Source organism: Gekko japonicus, unplaced genomic scaffold, assembly GCF_001447785.1.
Source record: "Gekko japonicus isolate JY-2015 unplaced genomic scaffold, Gekko_japonicus_V1.1 scaffold397, whole genome shotgun sequence".
NCBI classification, from domain to species: Eukaryota; Metazoa; Chordata; class Lepidosauria; order Squamata; family Gekkonidae; genus Gekko; species Gekko japonicus.
Window position 1 is genome coordinate 172987 of NW_015170286.1, and position 26492 is coordinate 199478.

Consider the following 26492-nt stretch of genomic DNA (forward strand, 5'->3'; position numbering starts at 1 on the left):
TTTAACAGCAGCCAGGACCTCACACAAAGGTGCTAATGGGTTAATGAGCCAGAGCACTATTTAGTAGGGCCTCTGGCCATGAGCAATTTGTGCTGGCAACCTTGTTCGTAGAACCAGAAGCTCTGCACCTTGATTCCTGTTTGACTCTCTGGCTTTTTGGACTCTGCTTGTGTTTTTGGACTTCTGCTCTGGCTCCTGACTCCCAGCTTTGAATCTGACGATGCTCTCGGCTTTGCTATCTAGACTCTGACTTCTGGTAACGTTTGACTATGGCTGTGTCTGGTGTTTTGGGACTTGTTTAACGCTCTGCTGACTGCTCTTCTGGCTGACCCTTGGACTTGTTTTGTGACCCACCCTGACTCCCTGGCTCTACCGTGACATCAGGAAGGATCGTTAATAATTTGAATGTTTGATTGGTTTATCCCGGTATCTTGAGGGACAGAGTAGAAAAGACGAGTATTCAGACAAAGAATTAAATAGACTTTAGAAATGTAGATACTTTACCTACTAGAACTCTTGTTATTCCATAAGCATAATCTCTGCTGGGTGGAGGAAGAAGACTGGAGGCTTGCTCTGAGGTTGCCTGTTGCCTGAAAATGGAGACCCCTTTTTCAGAGCTGTGGCTAGCTCTGTGTTTCAGAACTAAGAGTGCCTTCCTTGGCCTAAGTTTTGTGGGTCTCTGGGTCAGGTTAGAAGTGGGGTGCCCTTGCTATTGTAAACGGTAGCACCTCTGGCAACACTACACCACTCAGACGTTTTCTAATAGATAGAGATGTTTTAGAGTAGTTCACTAGCTACATCATGGAACAGTAAAAAAAAATTGTAGGTGATGAAAATGAGGTCCTTAATCACATGACAGAGAAATGCTAGGCTAGTAAGGAAAGGTGGTTTATTTGACATAAAGGTAGAGGAAAGGATAAAGTACTAAGAGGAAGGATAAAGAGAGCCTGCAGACATATATGGAGGTTATATGCTAGTATACCCTTATATTATAGCTAACTCTTGTTTAAAATACTTTGTTACAGAGGAATTTCATTACCAATAAATTAAGTAAGGGTAAGAGTATTATGAAACCAATTGCTATATTACAGCAGCTGACAGGAGTAACAAAAGGAACTATTCGAGGTGACTTCTTTGTAGGCAAGTAGAGAACAATGCTTGCTATTTGTCCTTGCAGACTTTATGCTGCAAAACATTCTAAAACACATCTTGTAAAATCTGTGTATAGTTATAGAAGAAATTCTTTAATAAGGCATTTTGTCTTCCAATATGCAGGGATATTTCCTCCTTTTTGAGTCAATGCTGGATTCTGTGATTTACGCGAGGAACAAGTACCTGGCAAAAGGTGGTTCAGGTTAGTCCACAATTCTGTTTTAATAAACCATCTCTGGGGAAGCAAAAGATTTAGACTCTGTTATGCATGACTAAGAAAGTTCTTACCTGAGATGAAAAATGTTTCCATTAGTGGAAGCTTCAAGGCATTCATTTTACAGTATGGGTAATATAAAACCATTGATGGGATATTTGGGGCTTAAAGAAAATAGCATTTTTAAATAACAGTTTGACTTTACAAAAACAGAAGTATAATCCTTGAAAGTTTATAAAGTTTTTGTTGTTGTTGAAAAACAGGCTTTCACCATAAGACATTACCATAGGAACGCTTCATAAAGACTGAAAGTAATGTAATTTTTAAGATTTTATTAATACACTGTGAGTCCAATCCTAAACAGGGTTGCATCCTTCTGTTGAAGTCAGTGGGCTAAGAAAGTGTAACTCTGGTTAGGACTGCACTATTTTTGTGTGTACATAGCAGTCAGAGTTGCTGTTGTGTGTAAGGAAGCCATGAGAACTGGAGAGCTGCTTCAGTGAATCAGGGTTTTTTTTGGGGGGGGGATCTAAGAGATGTAAGCAGCTTGCAGCTGGTAGTCTTCTTTTATGATCTTGTCCATGTTGTGTGACTGAAGATCTGATTATAATGTAGTGTACTCAAGGAAGTGGAGCACATGCAAACTATGTGTGGGTATATGCATTGTATTTATTTAGGGCAGGGGTGGCCAGACTTGCTTAATGTAACAGCCACACAGAAGAAATGTCAGAGAGCCGCAAGACATGAACAAATGTTATGCACACATTTTTATTGAAAAATATGCAAATTTGCTTTTTATTAACATTAAGTTAGACTGTGTAAAAGAGCCACATGCGGCTCCTGAGCTGCAATTTGGCCACCTCTGATTTAGGGTTTTTAAATTCCAGATTGGTGTTTAGTTTTATGTTCCACCTTGAATGTTGACGAGTAGACTATAGATTAATCAGTAAATATATAGTATTTCAGAACTCTCATGTTACTGCAAAATCACCTGAAAGAATAATGAATACATAAAGCACTTAAAGGACTTATATTAAATCATTATTTTATTGCATGCACAAGAGTACAAGCTAGCTATATGCAGTTCTACAGGGCATGTAAGGCAGAGATGTTCCACCAGGCTTTGGTTGAGGATAGCAATGGGTACCATCTTATCTGGCCCTCCCTTCCCCCCCCCCCACCCACACCTTGCTTTTTCCCTCTTTGTGGGACAGTAATACATATTGTATCTAGTTTGGCGCCATTTGATATTCTTTTAACTTTAATTTAACTCTTTTATTCTTGGTTTTATATTGCATTGTTTTTTGGGTGGTGGTGTTGTCAACTGTCCTGAGCCCTGTGAACTCAGGGAAGGGTAGTATATAATCTGTAATTATAATTAAAAATACATAAATATGCTCATTGTGCATACTGTCTACAGTCCAAAAGGTTTTTCGCTATGTCCTTATAGTATTTTTTAAAGAAATTAGTTTTAGATGTTAGGCCATTAAATAAAATTTATGGAGTATCATTTGTTTGTCAGAATGCACACTTGTAATCCTTCCACTATATTATACTCACCGCTCTTAGAAAACCTACTTTCAGTACATTGTCAACTGCATTCAGTTTCTTAGAATATAGCTACATTTCATCCCCATCTCTGATCTTTGGATTGAAACATAGTGAGACAAGCAAACTCATTTGCAGCCCAAAAGCACCTGGAAATGGTTGCAGCCCCTTTTTAATTAGTTATCAGGGAAGAAGGCAAAAAAGGGAGGGTATCCACAAGCACCCAGAAGAAAAGGTCGGGTGAGGAGGAACAGATGGTCAAGAAGAGCTGCTGCTAAAAGCCCAAGGGGACGGGGTGTGCAGCCAAGCGCCGCCATCACCAGGCTCAGCTCTGGATCCTCACTGTAGATGCTGCCACTGGTGGCCTGCTACAGCAATGTTCTCAGACCACAGCTGCCAATGCTGGGCTTGAGCAAATGCTTGCAGAGCTCTAGTTGCCAACGCATCCTCTTGCCACTCCTTGTCTGAAACCAAGTTGCCAGCAGAACTCTTCCAGCCACGCTATGCTAACCGGAGCCTGTTCTCACATTAGTCCTTCAGTACTGGAAACTGGAGGCCAACTGCTGTGAGGCCTGGAGGTCGCCCAGTAGATAACAGAGGGCAGACCAGACAGAAGACCCTAGGTTCCAGGTCTGCCTGTAGGCCCTACTCCCTGCAGCCCACCAAGGCACCCAAAACGCCAGTTTGAACAACCACTGGGCCATTCGGTGGGTCTCCTACTGCCCACCGTGGAACTAAGGGGAGGAAGGGGAAACCCTCACCTTTTGTCTGGTCCTGACCCCATGGCCGCTAAGACAGCCCTGGGTCATTCTGGAGCTGGGACTTATCATTCCTGTTTTTGCATTGGCTACTTTGCAGTGTCTCATTTCAAATATATGCAGTGATGCCAGTGGACAAGTGTTTGTTGTGCATATTGTCATACGTAACATATGTTTTAGATCTAGAGTTTAAGCACAGAGTCGCGTTGCCAACTTGTGAGTCGCGTTGCCAACTTGTGAAGCCATTGCGCGGGCTCTCCAGGCTTCAGCACCATGACTATAAGAATAGGCCCAAGGATTCTGTCCTTTCAAATTTGCCTATGACTTGTAGTGCATTCGGGTGGTTTGTTTCCTCATAGGCAATTTGTTTCCTGTTAGAAACTGAGTAGAGAATTTGTCCAACCAAAACTCTTCCCAAAAGAATTTGCACTCATCCTTCCTGTTTACAAAGAATTAGATTGTTGAACTTTTGATAGTTTAGTTAATGGAAAACTTTGAGGTCTCTGTGCTTACTGATCCACTTATTCAGTGTGTGCGTAGCCACATGGCTTAATTTAAAAAGATGCTTATTCAGGGAAAATGCAGGCTACAGTCAGATTAGATTGCACCATTTAAAGCACTCTGGGAGAGCTGTCTTTGCCCCACCATAGTGTTGTAAGCCTATAGAACATTACTATCAGTGTTCCCTCTAAGCTCACAGTTTTTTAGCCTCTAGCTCACACATTTTTTCCTAGCTCAGGAAGAATGGCTCCAGAGCAAACTAATTTATGCAGTAGCCAAATTGCTCACTCACAGCTTTAATGCCAGTAGCTCACAAAGTAGACTTTTTGCTCACAAGGCTCCACAGCTTAGAGGGAGCATTGATTACTATGCCTTGTTTTAGTGTAAATATTTTGCATGTCTGAAGCATTAATAATTCAGAGGTATTCACTGCTGTATTGTTAAAAGGCGAAGGAAAATATTTGCTGGGGAAAAGCTACTGTTCTACCATTGAAAGCTTTTAGTTTTAATGCAGGTGGGGAGTCGAAATTTAAACTGCCAAGAGGAACACAGCTGCCGGAGCAAGTCAAAGTGATAACAAAATGGAAACATTTTCTACAGCTTGCTTTCTTTTCCTCCTGGGGCAGGTTTAGCGTCTTGCAAAGCTAGCAAGGAACACTTCTTGCTCTGGTTCTAAATAGTACAGCTGAGCAATCTCAGTTTTTCAGTCTTGCTGCAACACACTAAGCCAGCAGTGCCAAAAATACAACACATGAATAACTTGTATAGAACAGGGTTGGGCAACTAGAAGCCAAATAATCAAATCTGGCCCCCTGCAGTGGTGCCATAGCCATTTTCCATTCCTTTGCTTCTTGAGGAGGTAATATAATTACAAAAGGGAAGAACTGTGGTGGGAGTGAAGCCCATACTGCCCAGCAAAGTCACTTTGCACTGTTACAAATGACTCTGGTATGTATTCTCATGGTGTGGGACACCTGGCTTAATCAGCTGTGCTTACTTCCTAGTCTCTTCATTTCATTTTAAACCAAGTCGATCAAGAATGTAAAAATTAGTCTGATTACTTCTGCCAAAATATTGACAGGTTTTTACAGTTGGTTTTATTTAATTTTTGTTTTATATTTTGTCTTTCCTTAACAACCCTTGGTGGCTTGCATCTTAGCCATAAAAGATTATCATAAAATTCATCATTAAAAATTCTACAAATGGCTCAATCCCAACAGAAGACATTGGCAACATGTTACCTGAATTACTGTACATGTGTCAAAGCAGTGACATGCAGCGGTGTCCTCCTGCCTGCACAGACCAACCATGTGTACTTTTGGGCATTTAAACACTTAAGACAGTATTGCCTATGAATATGGAGATGTGGATTCAGAGAAATAAGGGGAGGGGGGAGAATCTTCAACAAAAAGGGCGTGTTATCATGAATGTTTTCTGAGAGTCCATTCCAAAGAGCAGGGCTATGATTGAAATGGCTTGGGCATAAGTAGCTGCAGTTCGAACTACTCTTAGTGATAACAGACCTTTTCTAATGGGATGAATGTAACTGGCACACTGGTGACTGGGCATTGGATATTTATTTATGTTATTTGTAATCCAACTTTCTCACTTGTACTCAAGGTGGATTACACAGAGTGAGTCAGTACAATCAGCGGATGGGGCATTCAGTGATCAACACGATAGGATTAGGGTTGTAGAATCAACCAGAAGTCAAACAAAACTGAAACAAAGCATAAGTATTAACATGACCAGTGTTCCCTCTAAGCTGAGTTAGTGGATTCAGAGAAATAAGGGGAGGGGGGAGAATCTTCAACAAAAAGGGCGTGTTATCATGAATGTTTTCTGAGAGTCCATTCCAAAGGGCAGGGCTATGATTGAAATGGCTTGGGCATAAGTAGCTGCAGTTCGAACTACTCTTAGTGATATGTAACTGGCACACTGGTGACTGGGCATTAGAGATTTATATTATTTGTAATCCAACTTTCTCACTTGTACTCAAGGTGGATTACACAGAGTGAGTCAGTACAATCAGCGGATGGGGCATTCAGTGATCAGCACGATAGGATTAGGGTTGTAGAATCAACCAGAAGTCAAACAAAACTGAAACAAAGCATAAGTATTAACATGACCAGTGTTCCCTCTAAGCTGAGTTAGTGTGAGCTAGCTCACAGTTTTTTAGCCTACGGCTCGCACGTTTTGGTCTTAGCTCAGGAAGGATGGCTCCAGAGCAAACTAATGTATGCAGTAGCCAAACAGCTCGCTCACAACTTTAATGCCAGTAGCTCACCAAGCAGAATTTTTGCTCACAGGACTCCACAGCTTAGAGGGAGCATTGACCCTACCACAAATTTTGTTGGTCTTTAAGGTGCTACTGGACTCTTACTCTTTTCTACTGCTACAGACAGACTAATACGGCTACCCATCTTGATCTATATCCAGGTCAGAGAGTATTCTCGATATTTCATCAGCAAAAAAAAAATGCAAATATATCACAGTTAATTGTTTCTTCCTAAGACAATAAAGGCTTAGATTTTGGCATCAGCAGTTCCTGAACTACCTTTAACAATTGGAGTGGTTGTGAGCTAACTGATGCTATAACAGAGAAGCAACATTTATTTGTCACTATGCCTGCTACTTCATAGGTCTCCCAGTGGGTTCTGTAGTGTAATCTATCAGATTGGGTAAGGGTTTGCTGCCTCAATCATTCTAGACTTCTCCCAGCCCTCTTTAGATCACCCAGGTATGTGGTGAACCAGGGTGCCTGTGTACGCCCTTGGGCAGGTGTGATCATAGAGGGCAACCTTGTAGATAGCTTCAAGCTCCACACTTCCACTGGAGCCTCAGCTGAGCATGGGTTGGGGATCCTAAAATCCCCCATTAGGTTTAATAAACCATCATGGGCAGACCATTTTAACTTGGACACCCTCTCATGCAGGGTGTTGGAGCTGGAGCCACATTCACTTTGGATTTAAGTATGTAGTGGTCAGACCCAGTGGCGTAACAGGGTTGGGGTAGGGTGTGTGATTCACCTTGGGTGCAGCTTGGGGAAAGCCCTTGAGGGGGTTCCTCAAAACTAGTGGCATGCTGTGTCCAGCCGAATGTCTTTCCTTTTATTTTTAAAATGCAGTTCTGGCTGCAGCCACAAGGGGCTCAGGGAAGTCTAAGCATAGCAAAAAGCATTCTGGTATCGGCTAAACTTGCCTTCCTCCAAGACTGAAACAAACTCATTTAACAACCAAGCCAGCACACTGATAGTTGCTACAGTAATTGCCAGCCTGCAGGTCATTTTCTCCAGGAGTCTAGCCTTTCTCTCTTCCTTTCCTTGCACCCAGCTCAGCTAGATCTTGCAAAGCAGTAGTTAGCGGGTTGCAACCTTTCCCTCTCTTAATTTCTCTTCCTCTTTCCCAGACATTTCTCATTCATTTCCATCTCCCTTCACCTACTTTTTCTGTCCCCACCCCCGGTTATTTTCACTTTTTAGTCTTAAGACCTTTTCATCCCTATCCTGCTTGGTGACAGAATATATTTAAGAGTAGTATAGTGGCAAACTTTTGTTAATATTATTAACAGAACGCATTGGGTTTGCTGGGTACTGTACATTGCACTGTTTATGCTGGGCTTCTAACTCCCCTCCCGGCTTGGACTGTGATTCTGTGCTTGACATCAGCTGGCATTGCCACAGTGGCTCTGGGTTTGCTGGGTACTGTACATTGCAGTGGCTCTGCTGAGCTTCCAGAAATGCCCTCCCTTCAGTTTCTACTGCTGAGATTCTCTGGTACCTTTTCACTGTGTACCTTTTCTGACCATTGAAACAAAGTTTCAAAAACCAAACTTTGTTCTGCTGCTTCAGACCGACATGGCTACCCACCTGAATCTATTTTCTGACCATTATTGTTATTATTTGTTTTATTTCATGATAGTTACTGAAAATATTTTTGTTGTGTAGAGGAGGGTCCCTGACCTGCATAGTTCCAGCCTAGCCCTGATCTCATCAGATCTCAGAAGCCAAGCAGGGCCAACACAGAGGCAGGCAGTGCAGACCACCTCCAAACATCTCTTGCCTTGAAAACCCTACGGTGGTTACCATAAATCAGCTGTGACTTGTCCGCAAAAAAAAGGGGGGGGTCTTAAAAAAATTATCCACCCCAGACGCCAAATAGGCTAAGCATGTCACTAGTCAGACCATGCTGCAGGATGAATCTCTAACCCTGAACCTAGGCCATCCCTCAATTGCTCATTGCAAAAAATGAGATCCAGTAGTATGATCTATCATGTGTTGGGTCCATCACAATTTGATAGAGGCCCAAAGCAGTAAAAGAGACTATAAAATCCTGGGCTGGTCCTGGTAAGGTATCCTCAACATAGATATTGAAGTCCCCTAATACGTTCAATCTAGGAGTCTGCAATACCACATATGGCAGTACTTCTCACACTGGAGAACTAGGTAGCTGGTAGACAAGAAGAATGCCTAATAGGTCCTTAGTGTAAGGCGCATACATCAATGCCAGCAGTAGTTTGCACTAGAAGATAGCACAAGGAAGAGCAAAGTTCTGGTAGTGATGGCAGGTAAGAAATACACACTTTTTTCCTAAGCTACATTTTTTTTTTGCCCTGCTTCCTAAACCATTTAAATAGGTTGCCTGCAGATTGACAGAAGCGTGGGAACTAGGGGTGTGCACACAAAAATAGGTATTCTGTGGGTTTGGGTATACTACACTTGAAAAATATCAGTGTATACCAATGTTCTTGAATCCCAGTATTGGTATGATATTGGGATTCAGGAAATAATCAGTATTGCAGAATTTATTTGGCTCCATACCTTCCCTTCCCTCCCTGAGTCATGCTGCAATGGCAGCACACCTCAGTGACCGAAGGGAATGTATTTAAAGAAACTGCGGTCTCTTTAAATACCTTCCCTTCCCTTGCAGAGGCATATGCTGCCACTGTGGCGCGACTCAGGGAAGGGAGGGAGTTGTCCCACCATGGCAGCATGCCTCAGTGAGGGAAGGGAAGGCTTTAAATGCCTTCCATTCACTCACTGATGCATGCCCCCACTGTGGTGCGACTAAGGAAGGGAAGGGATGTGCGCAGCTTGGCTTTGGCTTCTGGTGGTGCTGTGAGCTAGCAGACAGCCAAGTGTGGGGAAGGATAGGATTGCAGGTCCCCACTTGTAGGCGGCTATAATATGGCAGAATTTTGTTGCAGATGTCAGCATATGGAGAAGCAAGCCCAGTGAACAAATTGTGAACTGGGGCTTGTAGAAACCTGTCTGATAAAGCCATTTACCCCCAAAAGATTTTTTAAAAATTATCTTAGGGATTTATGTGAAGTGGGGGTCTGCAGTAATGGAGAGAAGATGGGTAGAATTTCTGGTCAGTTGGATTCTGCCTGCATTTCTTCTGTAACAAAAGGAGGTGGGGGCCACCTTTTGATGCTCAAAAGGCTATGCTGGTGATCACGGGACCTACTTGACCAAAAACCTACATGGAACTGGGGCTGCATTGAGGAGGGGAATTGGCAAGATCACTCTTCCCTGTTGTGCCAGCAGAAAAGTTGGTAAAATCTCACACAGTACCATTTTGGAAATGCCTAGCAAATGAACCATAACCCTGTAATATAGGACATAATTCTAAATGGTTAGCTACACCAGCAGTAGTTTGCACTAGAAGATAGCACAAGGAAGAGCAAAGTTCTGGTAGTGATGGCAGGTAAGAAATACACACTTTTTCCCTAAGCTACATTTTTTTTTTGCCCTGCTTCCTAAACCATTTAAATAGGTTGCCTGCAGATTGACAGAAGCGTGGGAACTAGGGGTGTGCACACAAAAATAGGTATTCTGTGGGTTTGGGTATACTACACTTGAAAAATATCAGTGTATACCAATGTTCTTGAATCCCAGTATTGGTATGATATTGGGATTCAGGAAATAATCAGTATTGCAGAATTTATTTGGCTCCGTACCTTCCCTCTCCTCCCTGAGTCATGCTGCAACGGCAGCATTCCCCAATGACTGAAGGGAATGCATTTAAAGAAACTGCGGTCTCTTTAAATACTTTCCCTTCCCTTGCAGAGGCATATGCTGCCACTGTGGCATGACTCAGGGAGGGGAGGGAAGGCTTTAAATGCCTTCCCTTCACTCACTGATGCATGCCCCCACTGTGGTGCGACTGAGGAAGGGAAGGGATGTGCGCAGCTTGGCTTTGGCTTCTGGTGGTGCTGTGAGCTAGCAGACAGCCAAGTGTGGGGAAGGATAGGATTGCAGGTCCCCACTTGTAGGCGGCTATAATATGGCAGAATTTTGTTGCAGATGTCAGCATATGGAGAAGCAAGCCCAGTGAACAAATTGTGAACTGGGGCTTGTAGAAACCTGTCTGATAAAGCCATTTACCCCCAAAAGATTTTTTAAAAATTATCTTAGGGATTTATGTGAAGTGGGGGTCTGCAGTAATGGAGAGAAGATGGGTAGAATTTCTGGTCAGTTGGATTCTGCCAGCATTTCTTCTGTAACAGAAGGAGGTGGGGGCCACCTTTTGATGCTCAAAAGGCTATGCTGGTGATCACGGGACCTACTTGACCAAAAACCTACATGGAACTGGGGCTGCATTGAGGAGGGGAATTGGCAAGATCACTCTTCCCTGTTGTGCCAGCAGAAAAGTTGGTAAAATCTCACACAGTACCATTTTGGAAAGGCCTAGCAAATGAACCATAACCCTGTAATATAGGACATAATTCTAAATGGTTAGCTACAATGAAGTACTAAGTTTGAAATGCAGAATTGACAAATGGCTTTCACAAGAACAAACATATAGCTGGAATGCAGCTGTCACTGTAAGAGAGTCGAGTCAATGGGGACAGAGCAGTGGGGTGAAAAGCAATGGTAGGGGTATAAATATTAACTTCCTTTTCCCAATGGAATACAACATTAACAGCACTACTAGCTTGATTGTCCACTTCATTTAGCAGGATTTTAAATAGAACACTTGTGCCTTTGGGCATTTAACTGATGCTCTCCTGTTAGCTAGTTTGGGAGGTTAATGGAAGCCTTGTAAATGGTTTCGTATGCTTCTCTATAAATCAACCAGCAGGTGGGGTTCAAACTGCAGAAGACCTCATAACACATGCAGTCTACTTTTGCATTATGTGAAACAACACAACAGATGATGCTGTCAAACATCAATGAGATAAAAATATACTACATTAACATTGGGGTGGAACTTCTTCAAGATTTGGACTAGAGGTCTAGTAACCCCCTTGCCTGTGGAGAGAATGGAGATTTATAGTGGAAGTGCTTTGATACAATACAAGATGTTTTAATCAAGGTTTTTTTCTACCACAACCATGTTTATATAATGTAATAAACAGAATGTGCTGATGTTTTGCTTATAGTAAGTGCCTGTTTATTGCTGTGGCGGAACGGGCCTGCGTCAGCTGGCAGACCCCGCTCTGCCCACCCCTCCTTTGCCTGACCTGGCACCTGAAGTATCTTATGCGTGCTTCTTTTATGTTCATGTGAGATTTGTACCAGGAAATCAATTCCACACACGCCTCTCCCCCCCATCAAGAATCACCCGGCACAACTATGCCTTCTCTTATAGCAGCTATTCAGGGAAGAGTGCTCACCCTTGATGACTGGACACAGAACTGAAAACTAACAGGAAAGCTCACGTATGGTGCTATAGTTAGCACTACCATCAGGAACTAGCTGGTTTATGCCAATCATAAAAAGCAGCAACCAGCATAACATAGACAAGGTCTGGGTTTCTCCATATTCAGGGGACTTCCCACTATGGAAAAGGAGGATTGTAGCAGAGAGGGAAAGGAGTAAATCAGCCTTAAAAGCATTTGGAATATGGGAGGAGGAACAGATTTGGGGTAGGGGGCTGTCAAATTTACCTCACAGACAAATTTAAAAAGGAATTCCTAGAGCTACCCTGTATCATTTTTGGGCTTTCCCTGGAAGTAACATAATGGCACAGATGACATTGCACCCCCCACCGCATGTCCCTGCTCCCAACCGTCTCACGACTTGCCAGGCACAGCCTGAAAACCATACCCGCACCTCAAGGCTGGACATTGAATGTTAAGTTAAAGATAGAAGTGAGAGAGAAAAACCCAGAGGGCTGGGAAATAGTCTGGCCTAAAACCCATTGTCTCATGCAATTCCTCGTAGGCCTCAAAGTCTTATTTCTATGAATGAGCTTTAGCCCTGTGCTTATCACCAAGATGGATAGATAGTATAAAGAATTTTAGTTTTGTGTTTTGCTTGCTTGTGAGATTCCTAACTTGTAGTGAAATACTACCATAAATTAAAAAGGAGGCCTGATGAGCACTGAGCATGCTCTTTGTTGTTTGCTAGGTCCTGCAGAATGTTGAGGGCAGTTGAACATGGGGGGGGGGGTGAGAGCGAGAAAGAGAGAGAGAGAGAAGAATGACTCCTAACCACTTTCTGGAGTGACAGATTGTGGAATAGTTGAAGCTTTCCCCCCAGAAAAACTCATGCTAAGAAGAAATTGCTCACCTCATTCTTGATTTTCTTCTTGGTTTTCTTCTTTTTGCTTCAGCCTTTGTACTATTCTAGAAGTTCCCTGAATTTCGGGGGACTTAGGAGACTGCAGTAGGAAAGGTGGCAGGTTCCCTTTTGCAAAACTGCTCAGCTTGAGTTGAATCCAACCCATTGTGTGTGTTGGAACTTGATGTTTTCTGTGTAGTAGTGTATTCGGGACAATGTAGACTAGCAGTTGTTGTGTGATTCCCCTAGTGTCCCTCAATATCTGTAAAATCTGTGACTCATATTAAACTATGATCTGAGGAAAGAGGCTCTTATCCCAAAATAAATCGCTGTATGAGAAAATGCTTGCTTGATGTTCATTTACAACCCTGTCTGCTACCTCATTAGAACAGCCTTACCCTCTTAATGTTCTTAGATTTGTGGGGCACTGCTTAAGGGATAAAAGATTTCCCATCTCACTTTGCTCTCTGTATGAGCTGTTATTGGTGACAAATGATTCAGGGGCAGTGAATCGAGAAGGACACAGATGACAAACCCATGAATTTGTAGAGTGGGTTGCTGTGAGATGTGTCTGATCAGCATTTAATATCACCTATGATGAGGAATAATTTAATCAGATAAAAGCTAAATGACAGAATATGGGACCTGGAAATTTGAAAAATTCTCACATAAACTGACCAATCACCAAAGTATATGTCCAAATCCTTCTCCATAAACTGTGGTCTTCACAAAAGTAAGGAAAGTAATTTCAGTACTGGCTGGGTTGGTTCTGTCCCAACAAAGAGAGAAAAGCACTGCATAGTGTAATAATGCAACAATCATACAAATGGTGACCTTGTCCAGAAAACCACAAGTGCAGTATAGAGTTATGAATGCATTGCTTTGCATTAGCTATCAAGCATAAGATAAGGTGGGGAAAGGGGACACCTGGGTGCGGTGGTAGAGGATTCATTATGAAGGTTCAGGCAGAGCCTATTTGAGATGCTATGAAAGTTATACCAGATGCCAAGTGCAAACTCTCACCTCCTTGCAGCTGAGTTCTGGGGGTTTGATAAACTGTTTCTGCATACAGAAACCTAAATGCAGGATCAAAAATTGGGTGAGTAGTTCTAAAATTAGCAGTTTACTAGAAAGAATCATGATCTTATGGCATTTTAAGACTAGTTATTTTCTTTCCAGTAATTTCAGTTCTTAATATAAAGTTTAATACAGTGTGGTCAGAAATAGAAACAAAAACAATTCTGCCTGGAAAGTGAAGTGTTGGTATTACAGTTTATTTAAAAATAAGGCTAACTACAATCCAGCTGAGAGTAAGATGCCATCATATTGGGATTTTTGAATAAATGGGCATAGGATTTGGATGTATAACAAGGACATTGAATTTACATTGGAAGAACTGGAAATATGTCCGAAATTGGGAACCGAGAAGGACTTGTGGGGCCTACACTTTCTCATGTATTCCCTTCCCCACACTATAGCCTCTTTCTTTTCCTCCTGGCAGTCCCCATATTCTCTCCCCTTTCCCTCCTCTTTCCTGTTCACCAAACAATCTTTCTTTTATCAGTCCACCCACAGTGTGTTTATTTCATTTATACCCAGTCTTTCTGTCCGGTGAGGACACAAAGAAGCTTACAGCATTTTCTTCTTCATTTCACTCTCACAACAACACTGTGAACAAGGTTAGGCTGAGAATGTGTGACAGGCCCGAAGTTCCTAGTATGCTTCCAGGGCAGAGTGGGGACCTGAACCTTGGTCTTCAGATCCTAGTCTGACACTGTAACTACTATACTACTCCAGCTCTCTCAGCTTTCCCTCCTTCCCTTTCCCTGGAAAAAGTTTGGCCAAGCCACAAAAGTTGTGCAGTAGCAAGTTGCTTGGATGAGTTTTGTGGTGGTCATTGCTGAGCCTACCAAGTCATGCAGATTGTGTGGAGGCTGCTGCTGGTTCCAGGCAGGATGTGTGGTATCGTCATAGCCACTGCCACACCTGGGTGAATTGTTTGGATTGCATGGTAGCAAGTTTCCTGGTGGTTGCTCCCGGGCCTGGCTCCTTGAGTCCTCCCTCCAGAGCGGGAGGCAGGGGAGCATGGGTGGACTGGAAGGCCAAAATAGCCTTGAAAATGGCCCTGTCCCGTTCACTTTTACTGACAGAAACCAAGGTTCAAAAAGCCTAGCAATATTGTTGTGGTTGCCTTGCAACCCCCATAATAGTCACCGAGATCTCAGAAGACATTACATTCTTAAAGTTACAGATGCTGCTTCTGTTAACACCCCCACTGTATTTTTTTTTTAGATTTCAGACTTTTTCTGGAAACCAGAGCCATTTCACAGGTTTGTAGAAAGATCTGTTTTGTCTGTTCATAGCTTCAGTCTCTGGATTGAAGTATCCACAGATGGGGCTATGACAAACCCCCAGTTCTTCTCTGTGAGGCAGATTTTCTTGCCAAAACACTGTTTCCCACTCTGACTGAACAGCCTCAGTAGCTGACACTTAGACTTTAAGTTCTATTTTCTGAACTTTTCCTCAAATGTGTTGGTACACAGTAAGGGCAAGTCATTGTGTCCTTTCATTTCTCAAGTAACTTGTCTGTTTTCCTCAGACTGACACAAACACTCCTCCTGAGTGGCAACTGCCAAGCCAAAGTCCAAACTATGACTAACTCCCTCTGACAAGGCATTTTACAGCTCTCCTCAGCTGGCGTTGACCAATCAGAAAAGGGGGGGGGGGGGACATGCAGGCCGGATCCGGAGCTGCCTTACTATTGCTGAAGTGGAAATGAGCTCCAGCATAGAATGTGGAATGTGGTTCCCAAGAGTGGGATAAAACGAGGGGGGGGGGGCGTCCATTGAACATTAGTGTTTATAGTTCAGCTTAATTGGCAGCCAGCAGAAAATTAGCTGCCATATCAAGCTTTCCGTCCTTGAGGAGCAGCAATGTATAGTCTGGGATAGCAGCTAGGAGAGTGAGAAACTTGTGAAACCAAGATCTCTTTAGACAAGTTAGCACTGAATGTCATCTGTGAATTAAATTCTGGATTCACAATCCACTATTGTTAAAATAAACTATGGTTCTGCATTATGTCTGAGCCAATGAGATATTGGTACGTGGGCACACCTCACGTTCTCACACTCCCCCCCTTTAATTTTCCAGTTGCTTGTTAAAGTATTTTTGTAATTAACTTTCAGTTTTCTATCTGGTTTTAAAGGCTGGCTATCCAAAGAACAAAGGAATGGAAGATTAATGTAACCTATTGTAATTCAGGCTTTCATGCTCGAAGCAGCATGTCTTCTGTTAACATGATGGCCAAATAAATGAGACCCATCGCAAATATGGATGTGGTAAAAGGGTGCTGTGTATCTGTTAATGTTGCTATCGCCCTGCGTTTGGCATGGTTGAGGCATTTTTCTTACTAGGAGGCTTATGATCTGACTCAGTCATCACACAATTACTTCCTCTGCTAAACCCCCAGCTGCAGATTCTGTTGCTGCTTCACAGATTTTTATCTGAGCTGCTGGTCACTTCATAGCACACTACTTCTAGAAATACATGCTTGATTTGGAAAGTTTGTTTTCCCTCACTCACGAGCATTGCTGACAAGCCAGGCACAAGTCTAGAATGCAGGGAAATAAGATTTCCATGTAATTCAAAGAATGACAATCTTGTTTGCCATTGCAACTATTAGCAAAGATAAAGTTCTCTTATATGTTCTGGAGTAGTTACAAATAGCCGTAACACCACATGCTAGTTTGTGACAGCTGACATGTCTGTAGAAGTCAACTGACTAGTCTCAGCTTCTTTTGGGGATCATCACTTTTCCTGTGTGTTATCTTGCTTTTATTTTTCCTTGTAGAACCAGTTATTTAATTACAGAATACCTTGGTCAACATTTGGCTTCTCTTCAACACTATGTTTCGCTCTACAATCATAATTATTCTTCTCTTTTTGTAGTATATCCTGATATCTGTTCCATAAGCCTGGTGGCTGTAGGTGACTTCAATAAACATGCAGACAGATTCACTTTCTGGGATGATGTGTATGGCTTCAAGATGTCCTGTATGAAGAAGGCTGTAATTCCTGAAGCTGTTGTGGAGGTGTTGGATTCAAGTACCCTTCTGTCTGAAGGCTGTGTCATCAAGGTACTGTAGCAAATATTTTGAACATTGTGAAAAAGATTCATCATTACTTGTTCCATTTACAAGCCTGTGGAGACTTAACTATTGAAAGGTAAATACTAAGCAGCCCCTGTATGAATCCATAACGACATTGCTGGGTCTGTGTGGCTAATGTTTTGGAACTTGGACCTAACAATTGTATGCATGTTGCAGCAATTCCACAACAGGTTTCCTGTCCCTCCTCTTCCCCCAACAAACAACAACAAAAATCACAGAAGCAGGAGAAAAATAGGGAATAATAATGGCTGCCTAGTCATGCCCACTCCTGTTGGGTCCATCTAGGGCACATTTCAAAATCACAGAAGCAGGAGAAAAATAGGGAGTAATAATGGCTGCCTAGTCATGCCCAATCCTGTCTGTTGGGTCCATCTAGGGCACATTTAATGACCCAAGAATCTTTGGATCTTTCAGTGTTAGTTTGTTTTTCAGTTTCTTTTTCACCCCGCTGTTCCAAGTGGAAGGATTTCAGCAAACAGGAGGGGACGGATTATTTTTGCCTTCCGAGCTGTCCCAAAGGTCCCCTATTTCCTCAGGAACAGTGGGGGGGGGGCAGTATTTGGGGCCCCAGTGTGGAGGAGAAAGTCCCATTCCACAGATGGAAATCCCTTCCATCCATGGAGATTTCCAGTGAATCCAGGCCTGCATATTAATCTCTGGAAGGTTTATCTGTTCCCCCCACACACTGTTTTGTCTTGTTTTTTTCTTTTGGGGGGGAGTTAGGGTGGAAGTAGAGTCAAGACACCTATTTATATAGTAATTTGCAGTGGGAAAATATATGCATTCAGTGAGGTAGTTTATCATTCCATGTCTGAAGTGAAATTTGAATCCATGTAATGATCTTTTATGTGAATCAAATTAGGCTACACTTCTGAGTAAGATAAAGGTTTCCCTTGCTCGAAAGCCAGTTGAATCTGACTCTAGGGATGTGGTGCTCATCTCCATTTCCAAGCCGAAGAGCCAGCGCTGTCCGAAGACATTTCCATGGTCATGTGGCCAGCATGACTAGACGCCGAGGCGCACGGAACCGCTGTTACCTTCCCACCAACGTGGTACTTATTTATCTACTTGCAATTTCTTGCTTTTGAACTGCTAGGTTGGCAGGAGCTGGGACCAGAGACAGGAGCTCACTCTGTCATGCGGCACTCAGGTCTTGAACTGCTGAACTACCGACCTTCCAGTCTGCAGTTCAGCGTCTTAACCACTTGAGCCATTGCAGCCCACACTTCTGAGTACTTTGTCCAAATTAAAATGGTAGCTGCAGTATTTTGTTCAGTAATTCTTCCAGGTATTGTAAAGCCCAAACCTTGCGTTTCTGGAAACATAAAGCCAGAATACATTTCCCACAGCTTTGGAACAAGTGACAAGCATGTCTTTTAGGGTTCTAGCTATTTTGATACACTACAACTGCTTTGCAACCTATTGGTACATTGCAATCTATGAGAGAAGATGCTTATGTGGTATTGGTAGGTGAAGCTTCTGAAGAATCTTTAAATTTTTAACATATTTATTTTCCTATGCAACTTGCAGTAAAATTAATGAGTTGACTGAGAATGTCATTATAAGTAAACATCCAAAATCAATAACTGCTATGTAAAATGGATGATTTTAAAATATCTAGGAAATTATAAAAATGTACCTAGTTAATCATATGATGACTTAAAAGTGTATATTTATTTCTGAATCTGATATTCATTAATGTGAATAATGTCTGTGTCATGCTCCCTGCAACTGAGAAAATCTGACAACTTGTACACAAGATTGAACTGTGTATATTTTCAAAGAGGTTTCATTTCCACAGGGTGAGCAGTTTCTGATAATAATTTGTATATAGTCAGATTACAGTCACATAGTTGTACTATTGGAAATAGCACAATTTATTTATTTGTCTGTCAAATTTCTACCCCGCCCTCCCAACCAAGGCTGGCTCAGGGCGGCTTACATAAAAGAGCACATAAGAATTACAATAAAAACAAATAACACTTAAAACAATACTAGAACCAACTGATGACATAATAAGGGCTAGTGTTATTGTCCTTGATTGTCATTGATTCAGCGGTGGCTGCCATACTCAGTTCTCTCTTCAGATAATCAGCTCTTAGATATTCTTCAGATGTCTTTCAGGCGAGTGGCACTGGCCGTTGTTAAAAATTCCAGGGACACAGGGCTCTCTATCCTACTGCTGTTAGCTGTTAATGATATTTGGCAGTGGTGGCGGCTCCAAAAGCCTGGTGGAAGAGCTCCGTTTTACAGGCCATGCGGAACTGTAAGAGGCCCCGCAGGGCCCTGATGGGAGCTTCTTCCACCAGAACGGAGCCGCCACCAAGAAAGCCCTGGCCCTGGTTGTCACCAGTCTGGCCTCCTTCAAACTTGGGAGGGCCAGCTGGTTCTGGGCCCCTGAACGCAGTGCTCTCTGGGGAACATGTGGGGAAAGGCGGTCACTCAGGTATGTAGGCCCCTGACCATAAAGGGCTTTAAAGGTCAAAACCAGCACCTTGAAATGAATTCGATATGCTATTGTCAGCCAGTGTAATACCTTTAGGACCAGCTGGATGTGCTCTCGAGTTGGGAGTCCCATCAACAGCCTGGTCACAGCATTTTGCACCAGCTGCAGCTTCCGGATTTGAGACAAGAGCAGCCCCATGTAGAGAGCATTACAGTAGTCCAGTTTTGATGTGACAATTGCATGTATCACTGTTGCCAAGTGGTTGCGTTCAAGGGAGGGAACCGACTGTCTAATCAACTGAAGATGGTAAAAGGCCGATTTGGCAGTGGCTGCTACCTGGGCCTCCATTGTTAAGGAGGCATCCAGGAACACTCCCAAGCTCCTAACCTCCTGTGCTGGCACCAAAGGAGCCCCATCGAAGGTCGCAAATGGGATCCCTATCCCCAGACCACCCCGGCTCAGGCACAGGACCTCTGTCTTCATCAGATTCAATTTCAGCCAGCTCAGCCTGAGCCAACCAGCCACGACTTGTAACGCCCGGTCTAGGTTTTCCTGTTTGGAGTTGAACTGATTGCCCAACAGCAGATGTTACATATTTAAGCATACACTTAAGAATGTAAGGGATGCACCCAAAATATAATGTGTGAAGCTCCTACTTGTTTTGGTCGAAGAAGCAGGTTTCTGCAGGAGGGATCAAGGGACGGAATGCATTGCCACTCAGTGGGATGCCAAAACAAGCCAGAACATTTTATCTGTTCACGTTTGAAGGAGAGAATGAAGGATAGATAGTTGTCTTGAGTATTTCGTGGCCAGGAGTTGGACTGACAATTTTATCACATGTTTATCTCTCTTTTCCTATGAAAGAGCTCAGTGCTGTCTATGAGGTTCTTCATTTTTCATTTCAGTCCTATGAATAGGTTGGGCTGAGAGAACATGATCAGCACCATTCCCAGCACCAGGATGACTACAGACTCAGCCATATTGCCTGCATGGGTCTAGAAGATGTAGGCTATGACCTCACTACACATCCCACATTACCAGCAGCCAGGAGCAAGCTAAGCAGTGCCTGCCAGCTGTGTGGGTCCATGCTACTGCTCCTATTGTTTCCCATGTCTCCAGGGCTGGCATGATTGGAGAGCTTAGTTGGCTTGATCAGAAATTGTGTACCAGAAACACTCAATTGTACTAAGCAGCTAGTAAGCTGAGCCTCTCTCTCCCTTTCCGAGGGAATGTTTGGCCCTAGGGCAAAGAATTGGAGGAAATGGGTATGTGACAGATCCTCTGTCTCCCTTTTTTTTCTTGCCATTGCAAGGAGGCAGGCCTAGAACCTTGTCTCTCAGTTCATTCTGTTCCTCCTCTTCCCTCTGGCTTCACAAGTCACCTGTAGGAGTGACCCACTTCGGGCTTCCAACCTGCAGTTCATGAAACACTGGCTTAATTGTGTTGTCATATGAAGCAGCTTCAAGGTATATGATAAATGATCTCCAGAGATAGTTCTGTATGGGGAATCGTGTATCTCTTCCATTAAATTCTGTTATTTTCGCTATCACTACTTCCATACTCCTCTTGCCCGTAGTCTGTCACCCTTGGAGATGCCACATTTGTCCTAGGGATTGCCAGTTGCTTATTGTTTATTTGTAGTAATAGCACTGTTCTGACACTTCAGATGCTTTGGCTCCTGAAATAAAACGTTTAGGTAAAGTCTACAGTGTAGCACTGATTAAATCAGTGTTTCTGTAAATTCCTTTTGATGTTTGTGTCCATTTCTGTATTTGAAATTTCACTTAAAATTTCCTGTTTCTTGTAGTGGATAGACTGCCATGTTGTATCAGTTCCAGAACTGGAATTTACATCTGAATTCACCTTGACAGTTACGAAGACTTCACTGTGTACGGTAAATATTTCTGTTTGAATCATTCAGATTGCATTACCTTATTGCTATGCCAGAAGAATGAGTAAGGATACATACCATTACTTCTATCTAGATTCAGGATTAAGGAGAAGATCTAAAATTTGTCAGTAGCCCCCTGGAAGAAGACAGACATGACTTTTTGACACCTAATATGATATTGAATGTGCATAAATCAAGACGTACTGATTACATGGAATTTGTCTTTAATGCCATATTTTTTAATGGAGCCTAAAAACATAATCAGCTTTTTTGTAGCACGTTTACACTTAAGAACAAAAGAAGACCCTTACTGAATCAGGCCAGTGGTCCATCTGGTTCAGCATTCTGCTTCACACAGTGGCCAACCAGTTAGTTTGGAGAGCCAACGATAGGTCATAGAATCCGAGGCCTTCCCCTGATGTTGCCTCCTGCCACTGGTATTCAGAGGTTTACTGCCTCTAAATGTGGATGTTTCCTTTAATAATCATTGATTGACATGAATCCGTCTAATCCCTTTTTAAAGCTGTCTACTCCTGTGGACATTACAACTTCTAGCAGCTAATTTCACATTTTAATCGGTCATCTTGAATCTACTGCCCATCAGCTTCATTGGATGTCCTCGAGTTCTTGTATTTTAAGAGAAGGAGAAAAGGTTTAACCTGTCCACTCTCTCTACCCCATGTATAATCATATAAACATCTTTCATGCTCCTGTAGACAATCTTTTTTCTCAGCTGAAAAGTCCCCGACTCTTCAACCTTTCATCATAGAAAAGGTGCTTCAGCGCCTTAGTAAGACACAAGGAGGGGGGAAACAAACTTGACCCAAAAACTGGAATCAGGAACCACAAGGGTAAGGAAGAAGTCTGATAAAGGGCCAATATTAAAAACCTAGTGTAAACTTATAATATACAAAAATACATGTATTCATTAGAAAGGCAGTTAAAAATAAATAAGGGCCCAATGAAAGCCTTGTTGCAAAGTTCAAGTGGCCTGAACGCAAGGGCCAGTACAAGTGACCTGGCGCCTTTCCGCCATATTGGGGACCTGCTTGAGGCAGCTTGCAGAAAAGGCAACAAAATAAAATCATAAAAACGGTATAAAATTATCAATAACAAGCAAGCTAGAGCATAAAAGGCATAGATATTCATAAAACAGTCCTCATTGGTCACTTCCCCAAAGGGCCTGCTCTTGTGGCCTCCTCATCCTGTTGGTTAGCTTCAAGTCATTGATAGCTGATTCTCCTAATCCTCCTTCCAAAAGAGAAACTGTCAGCAAGGCAAGTCGATAAATTTTTGAACGTTCTGTGATTGTAGAGTTTGTCTCCCAGCAACAATAATTGTTACTTTTCCGAATAATCTGTAATCTACTCACTGCAGTTGCCTCTGCTGTTTCAAGCAGGATGTAGTCTGGCCTTTGTCAGTTACTTCTCCACTATTGCCTTTTGCAGCAGTACCAGAAGCCTGTCTGCATGATCACATAACTCATTCTGAGAATCTCCGGTCTCTGCAAACAAATTTCAGTTTTCAAGTAGAGACCAGTTGGCAAGTTATAAGTTTAAGTATTCAGCCCCTATAGTTGCTGGTAGCTGTTGGTCTGTGACAGCCCTTTGAAGCAGAGGTTCCTGTGTTTGATCATTGTGGAATGGCTTGACTAAAACCTCTTTCAAAATCTTGTATCTCATGGTGATCATCCCATTAAATCTCGTCTTTTTTGGATCTTTTTCATATTCTGCATCTTATATCTTAGCTCTCAGTTTAGTTATGTTTAGTATTTTGCATAGTACATTGCGTGTATAGTTTGTATGTATCTGTAGAATGGGTTGCACTCTCATCTGGTAGCAGAAAAGGGTATTCTGTTGTTTTGTATGCCTTTAAATTCTACAGTCTTCAAAATTAAGCCATGTAGATAAAATGTTGATTTGGAAGCTGTAAGTTTTAGTTTTGGGTTTTTTGTGTTTTTTGTGTTTTATTTTTGTTGCACCCCCCAAAAAACAACAAAACTTTGTTAGGTATTACCTGTTTCATCCTGTAGGATTATTGACATTTTATGACCAGGATTTCCACTCCTTTATGATGGAGTGCAGTGGTTTAGTTAGAGGGTGACAGTCCATCCATCACATCAGGCTGCCTAACCTTGCAGCAAATGAACAATAAAGTCCATTATTTGTAGTTAGGATTTTAGAGATGGTTTAAAGGTCTGTGGTTGGACATAACTTTTAATGCTGAAAAATTTTCCTCAATTTTTGTTTTTCTAACCTGGTGTGGCTTTTCCCCACCTTTAGACTAGTGTTGGTTTGAAGCTCAGCTCATTTACTTGTTTTTAGTTTTTTTTAAAAAAAATGCATTTTGTACTTTCCTCATTTTATGTGGTAAAACAGCTGCTTTCCATAGTTGATGCTGAAACTATTGATGTTGGGACTGAAAATGAAGCTATGCCTTGCTTGGCTGGCTGAGAGGTAGGGAACCATGTTTAATTTTTGCTTACGCTTCAACTGTTCAAAATTTAAGCATTCCATGGTAAACTGCACACTGCCATTCCTAATGTTATAAGCAGCATGTAACTTGGTCATGCTCTTAGAAGGGTCAGCCGCAATGACACTTTCACAGAAGGGACTCGTGCTCTTGTGAACTCCTATTTTCAGTACCAAAGTGAAGTATTCTGGTGTTCAGTTTATCAGTTCATTTGAATCTTGATATGCTTATTTAGTGTGAACATTAAAAAAAATATCTTTCCATATAGCCCTACAGTTGTTCTAGCTCTGTTCATGCTAGCATGCTAGCATTACATTGCATTAAAACAGAGTTTACAGCTGAATTATGAGTAAAAAGCGATAGTAAAGAAATAGTTTAAGCCTAAAACAGTTCAGGAGATGGTCAGAATGAAGTAATGTTGATTGTCATTGGTGGCAGTCACATGCGCGAGATAACACAGGGGGGGAAGCGAGGCTATTTCCTCTGGAGGAATTTGACCCACAGTTGTGTGATCACACAGTCCTTTGAAGCTGCAGCTGCAGCCTGCCACTGCGTGATCAGACACAACCGCGGGTGAGTCAGGGTTGGGGTTTTTTTTGGCCATTTGTTCCCGATGCACTTAAACGGGGAATCGATGAATCACATCTCAGCACTGAGGGCTCCCCATGGAGTGTGCGATGATGCGCATACTGAGAAGGGGGGGAAAACAACGGCATGGAGTCGGGATGGCCGGATCAGACCATCCCGATGTCACGAGAGCGCGCTGTAGCGATCAGACAGGGGAAAGTCCATCCGTGGCCCGTAGCAACCTGTTTGGTGTCTTTTTTCCCTGGTATCTTTTTACTCCACTTCTGTGACAGAGCAAAATGGGTTGCTGGTGGGTGTGGGGCGCTTCCCAGATGTTCGTGTCTGATCGCACCCTTTAAATCCACCCAGCATTCGCGCCTATGGCACAGCTAATTGTGTGTGTGATCGCACCCATAGTAATGCAGAACAGTATTAGTAATAACAGTAAGGCTTTTGATCAGTTTTCTTTAAAAGGAAATGTTTTGCATTCTCTTCTATTAAGAATGCAAGACTTTTTATTTCTTTTAAAAAGGAAGGCAATTACAGTAGATTTTATACCATGCAAATGGCATCTCTTCTAGGATTACTTAAACACATGAAGCTGTGGAAAATCCAGAAAAGTTCATAAAAATGAAGTCTTCATGGTTTTGTTTTAAGTCTAGTTCTGTCTTCCCCTCTTTCTTTCCTTGATAGGGAAACAACACATTCATCCAGCCCCATCCCCCCCAGTAAGCAAACATAGTTTTCATCCTCTGAAGCTTTTGCATCTGTTGTATTGCTATCCTTGTTTTCTTGATTTGATTGTATCCTCAAAGATGAGAGGATTTTCCTGTCTCCCAGCCAAAATTAAGCAGAAGTTGAGATAGCTGCTTTCAACGTTTTTGTTTTGTTTTGTTTTGTTTCATTTTGGAGGGGCTTGAGGCCCTTCTTGTTTTTCACCATATTTTGAATGTTTCCTCAACATTGCTTCTTGAAATCTTGTTGCCTTTATTTTGGCAGCAATGTTTCGAAACCGTTGTAAATATAGCATGGACTGTATGCTATATGTTAATATGGGGGAAGTTAATGCCCATAAAATAGGACGGATTGGTACATGTAACTAAGCAATGCTATGTTGTTGTTGCTGTTCAGTTGCACAGTCGAGTCTGACTCTTCGCGACCCCATGGACAAGATCTCGCCAGGCCCTCCTGTTTTCCGCCGTCCTCTGAAGTTTGCTCAATTTCATGTTCGTTGCATCTATGACCCTGTCTAACCATCTCATCCTTTACCGTCCCCGTCTTCTTTGACCTTCAATCTTTCCCAGCATCAGGGTCTTCTCCAGTGAGTGCTCCCTTCTCATTTGGTGGCCAAAGTATTTGAGCTTCAGTTTCATTATCTGGCCTTCCAGGGAACAGTCAGGGTTGATTTCTTTTAGGATTGACTGATTTGATCTTCTTGCAATCCAAGGGACTATGCTATGAGTATGAAATAACTGTGTACAGGCAATGTGTGTTGAGTAAGGAGTGGACTCACGCTGGAATGCCAGCCTTCAGGTGGGACTTGAATATCCCTTGGAATTACAGCACTTCTCCAGTCTACAGAGATCAGTTCCCCTGGAGAAAATGGGTGCTTTGGTTGGTGGACTGTATGGCATTGTACTCTGTTGAAGGCCCTGTTCTTCCCAGGGTCCACCACCAAATCTCCAGGAGTTTCCCAACCTGGATGTAACAACCTGACCCCCCCCCCATCCCCCGCTGGTGGCCAGGGGGGGACCTGGTAACCCCAAACACCCCCCCACACACACACACACAAGTTCAGCATAGAATCAGTGTGTGCAAACTACTCATTTAAGGCTCCATCCATGGATCAGGAAGCACTGTGTGTAGGTTCTGTACTGATGTTAGGTTGAATATATGTAGGCAGGGGTAGGCCTAGAGCAGGGGTGGCCAAACTTGCTTAATGTAAGACCCACATAGAATAAGTGTCAGATGTTTGAGAGCTGCAAGACATGAACAAATATTACACACATTTTTATGGGAAAATATGCAAATTTGCTTATTAACATTAAATGAGACTGCCAAAAACAAAAACAAAAGGGGTTTAAAAACAGATATTAATAATGATATTTATTTATTAAATGATATTTGTGGGGGGGGGCTTTGAGAATACATTTAAAGTTAAAGTTGCTTTCTTTCTCTGCTCCCCCCACCTCAAGCCTACCCAGGGAGGGGAACACTGGCTGGGGAAGGGAAGACCGATTGGGGAGGCAGGCCTCCCTTTCGCTT

The 26492-nt window shown here is 42.6% G+C and overlaps 1 protein-coding gene across 1 annotated transcript in view; it reads left to right on the forward strand.

The window, feature by feature from the left end:
• PRMT3 (protein arginine methyltransferase 3) overlaps positions 1–26492 on the forward strand; it is a 97735-nt gene that overhangs the window by 38127 nt on the left and 33116 nt on the right. Inside the window, exons 11-13 of the mRNA XM_015417872.1 lie at positions 1276–1354; positions 16631–16818; positions 21105–21191. Of these exons, the coding sequence (XP_015273358.1) occupies positions 1276–1354; positions 16631–16818; positions 21105–21191 (354 nt within the window). The remainder of the gene's footprint in view (positions 1–1275; positions 1355–16630; positions 16819–21104; positions 21192–26492) is intronic.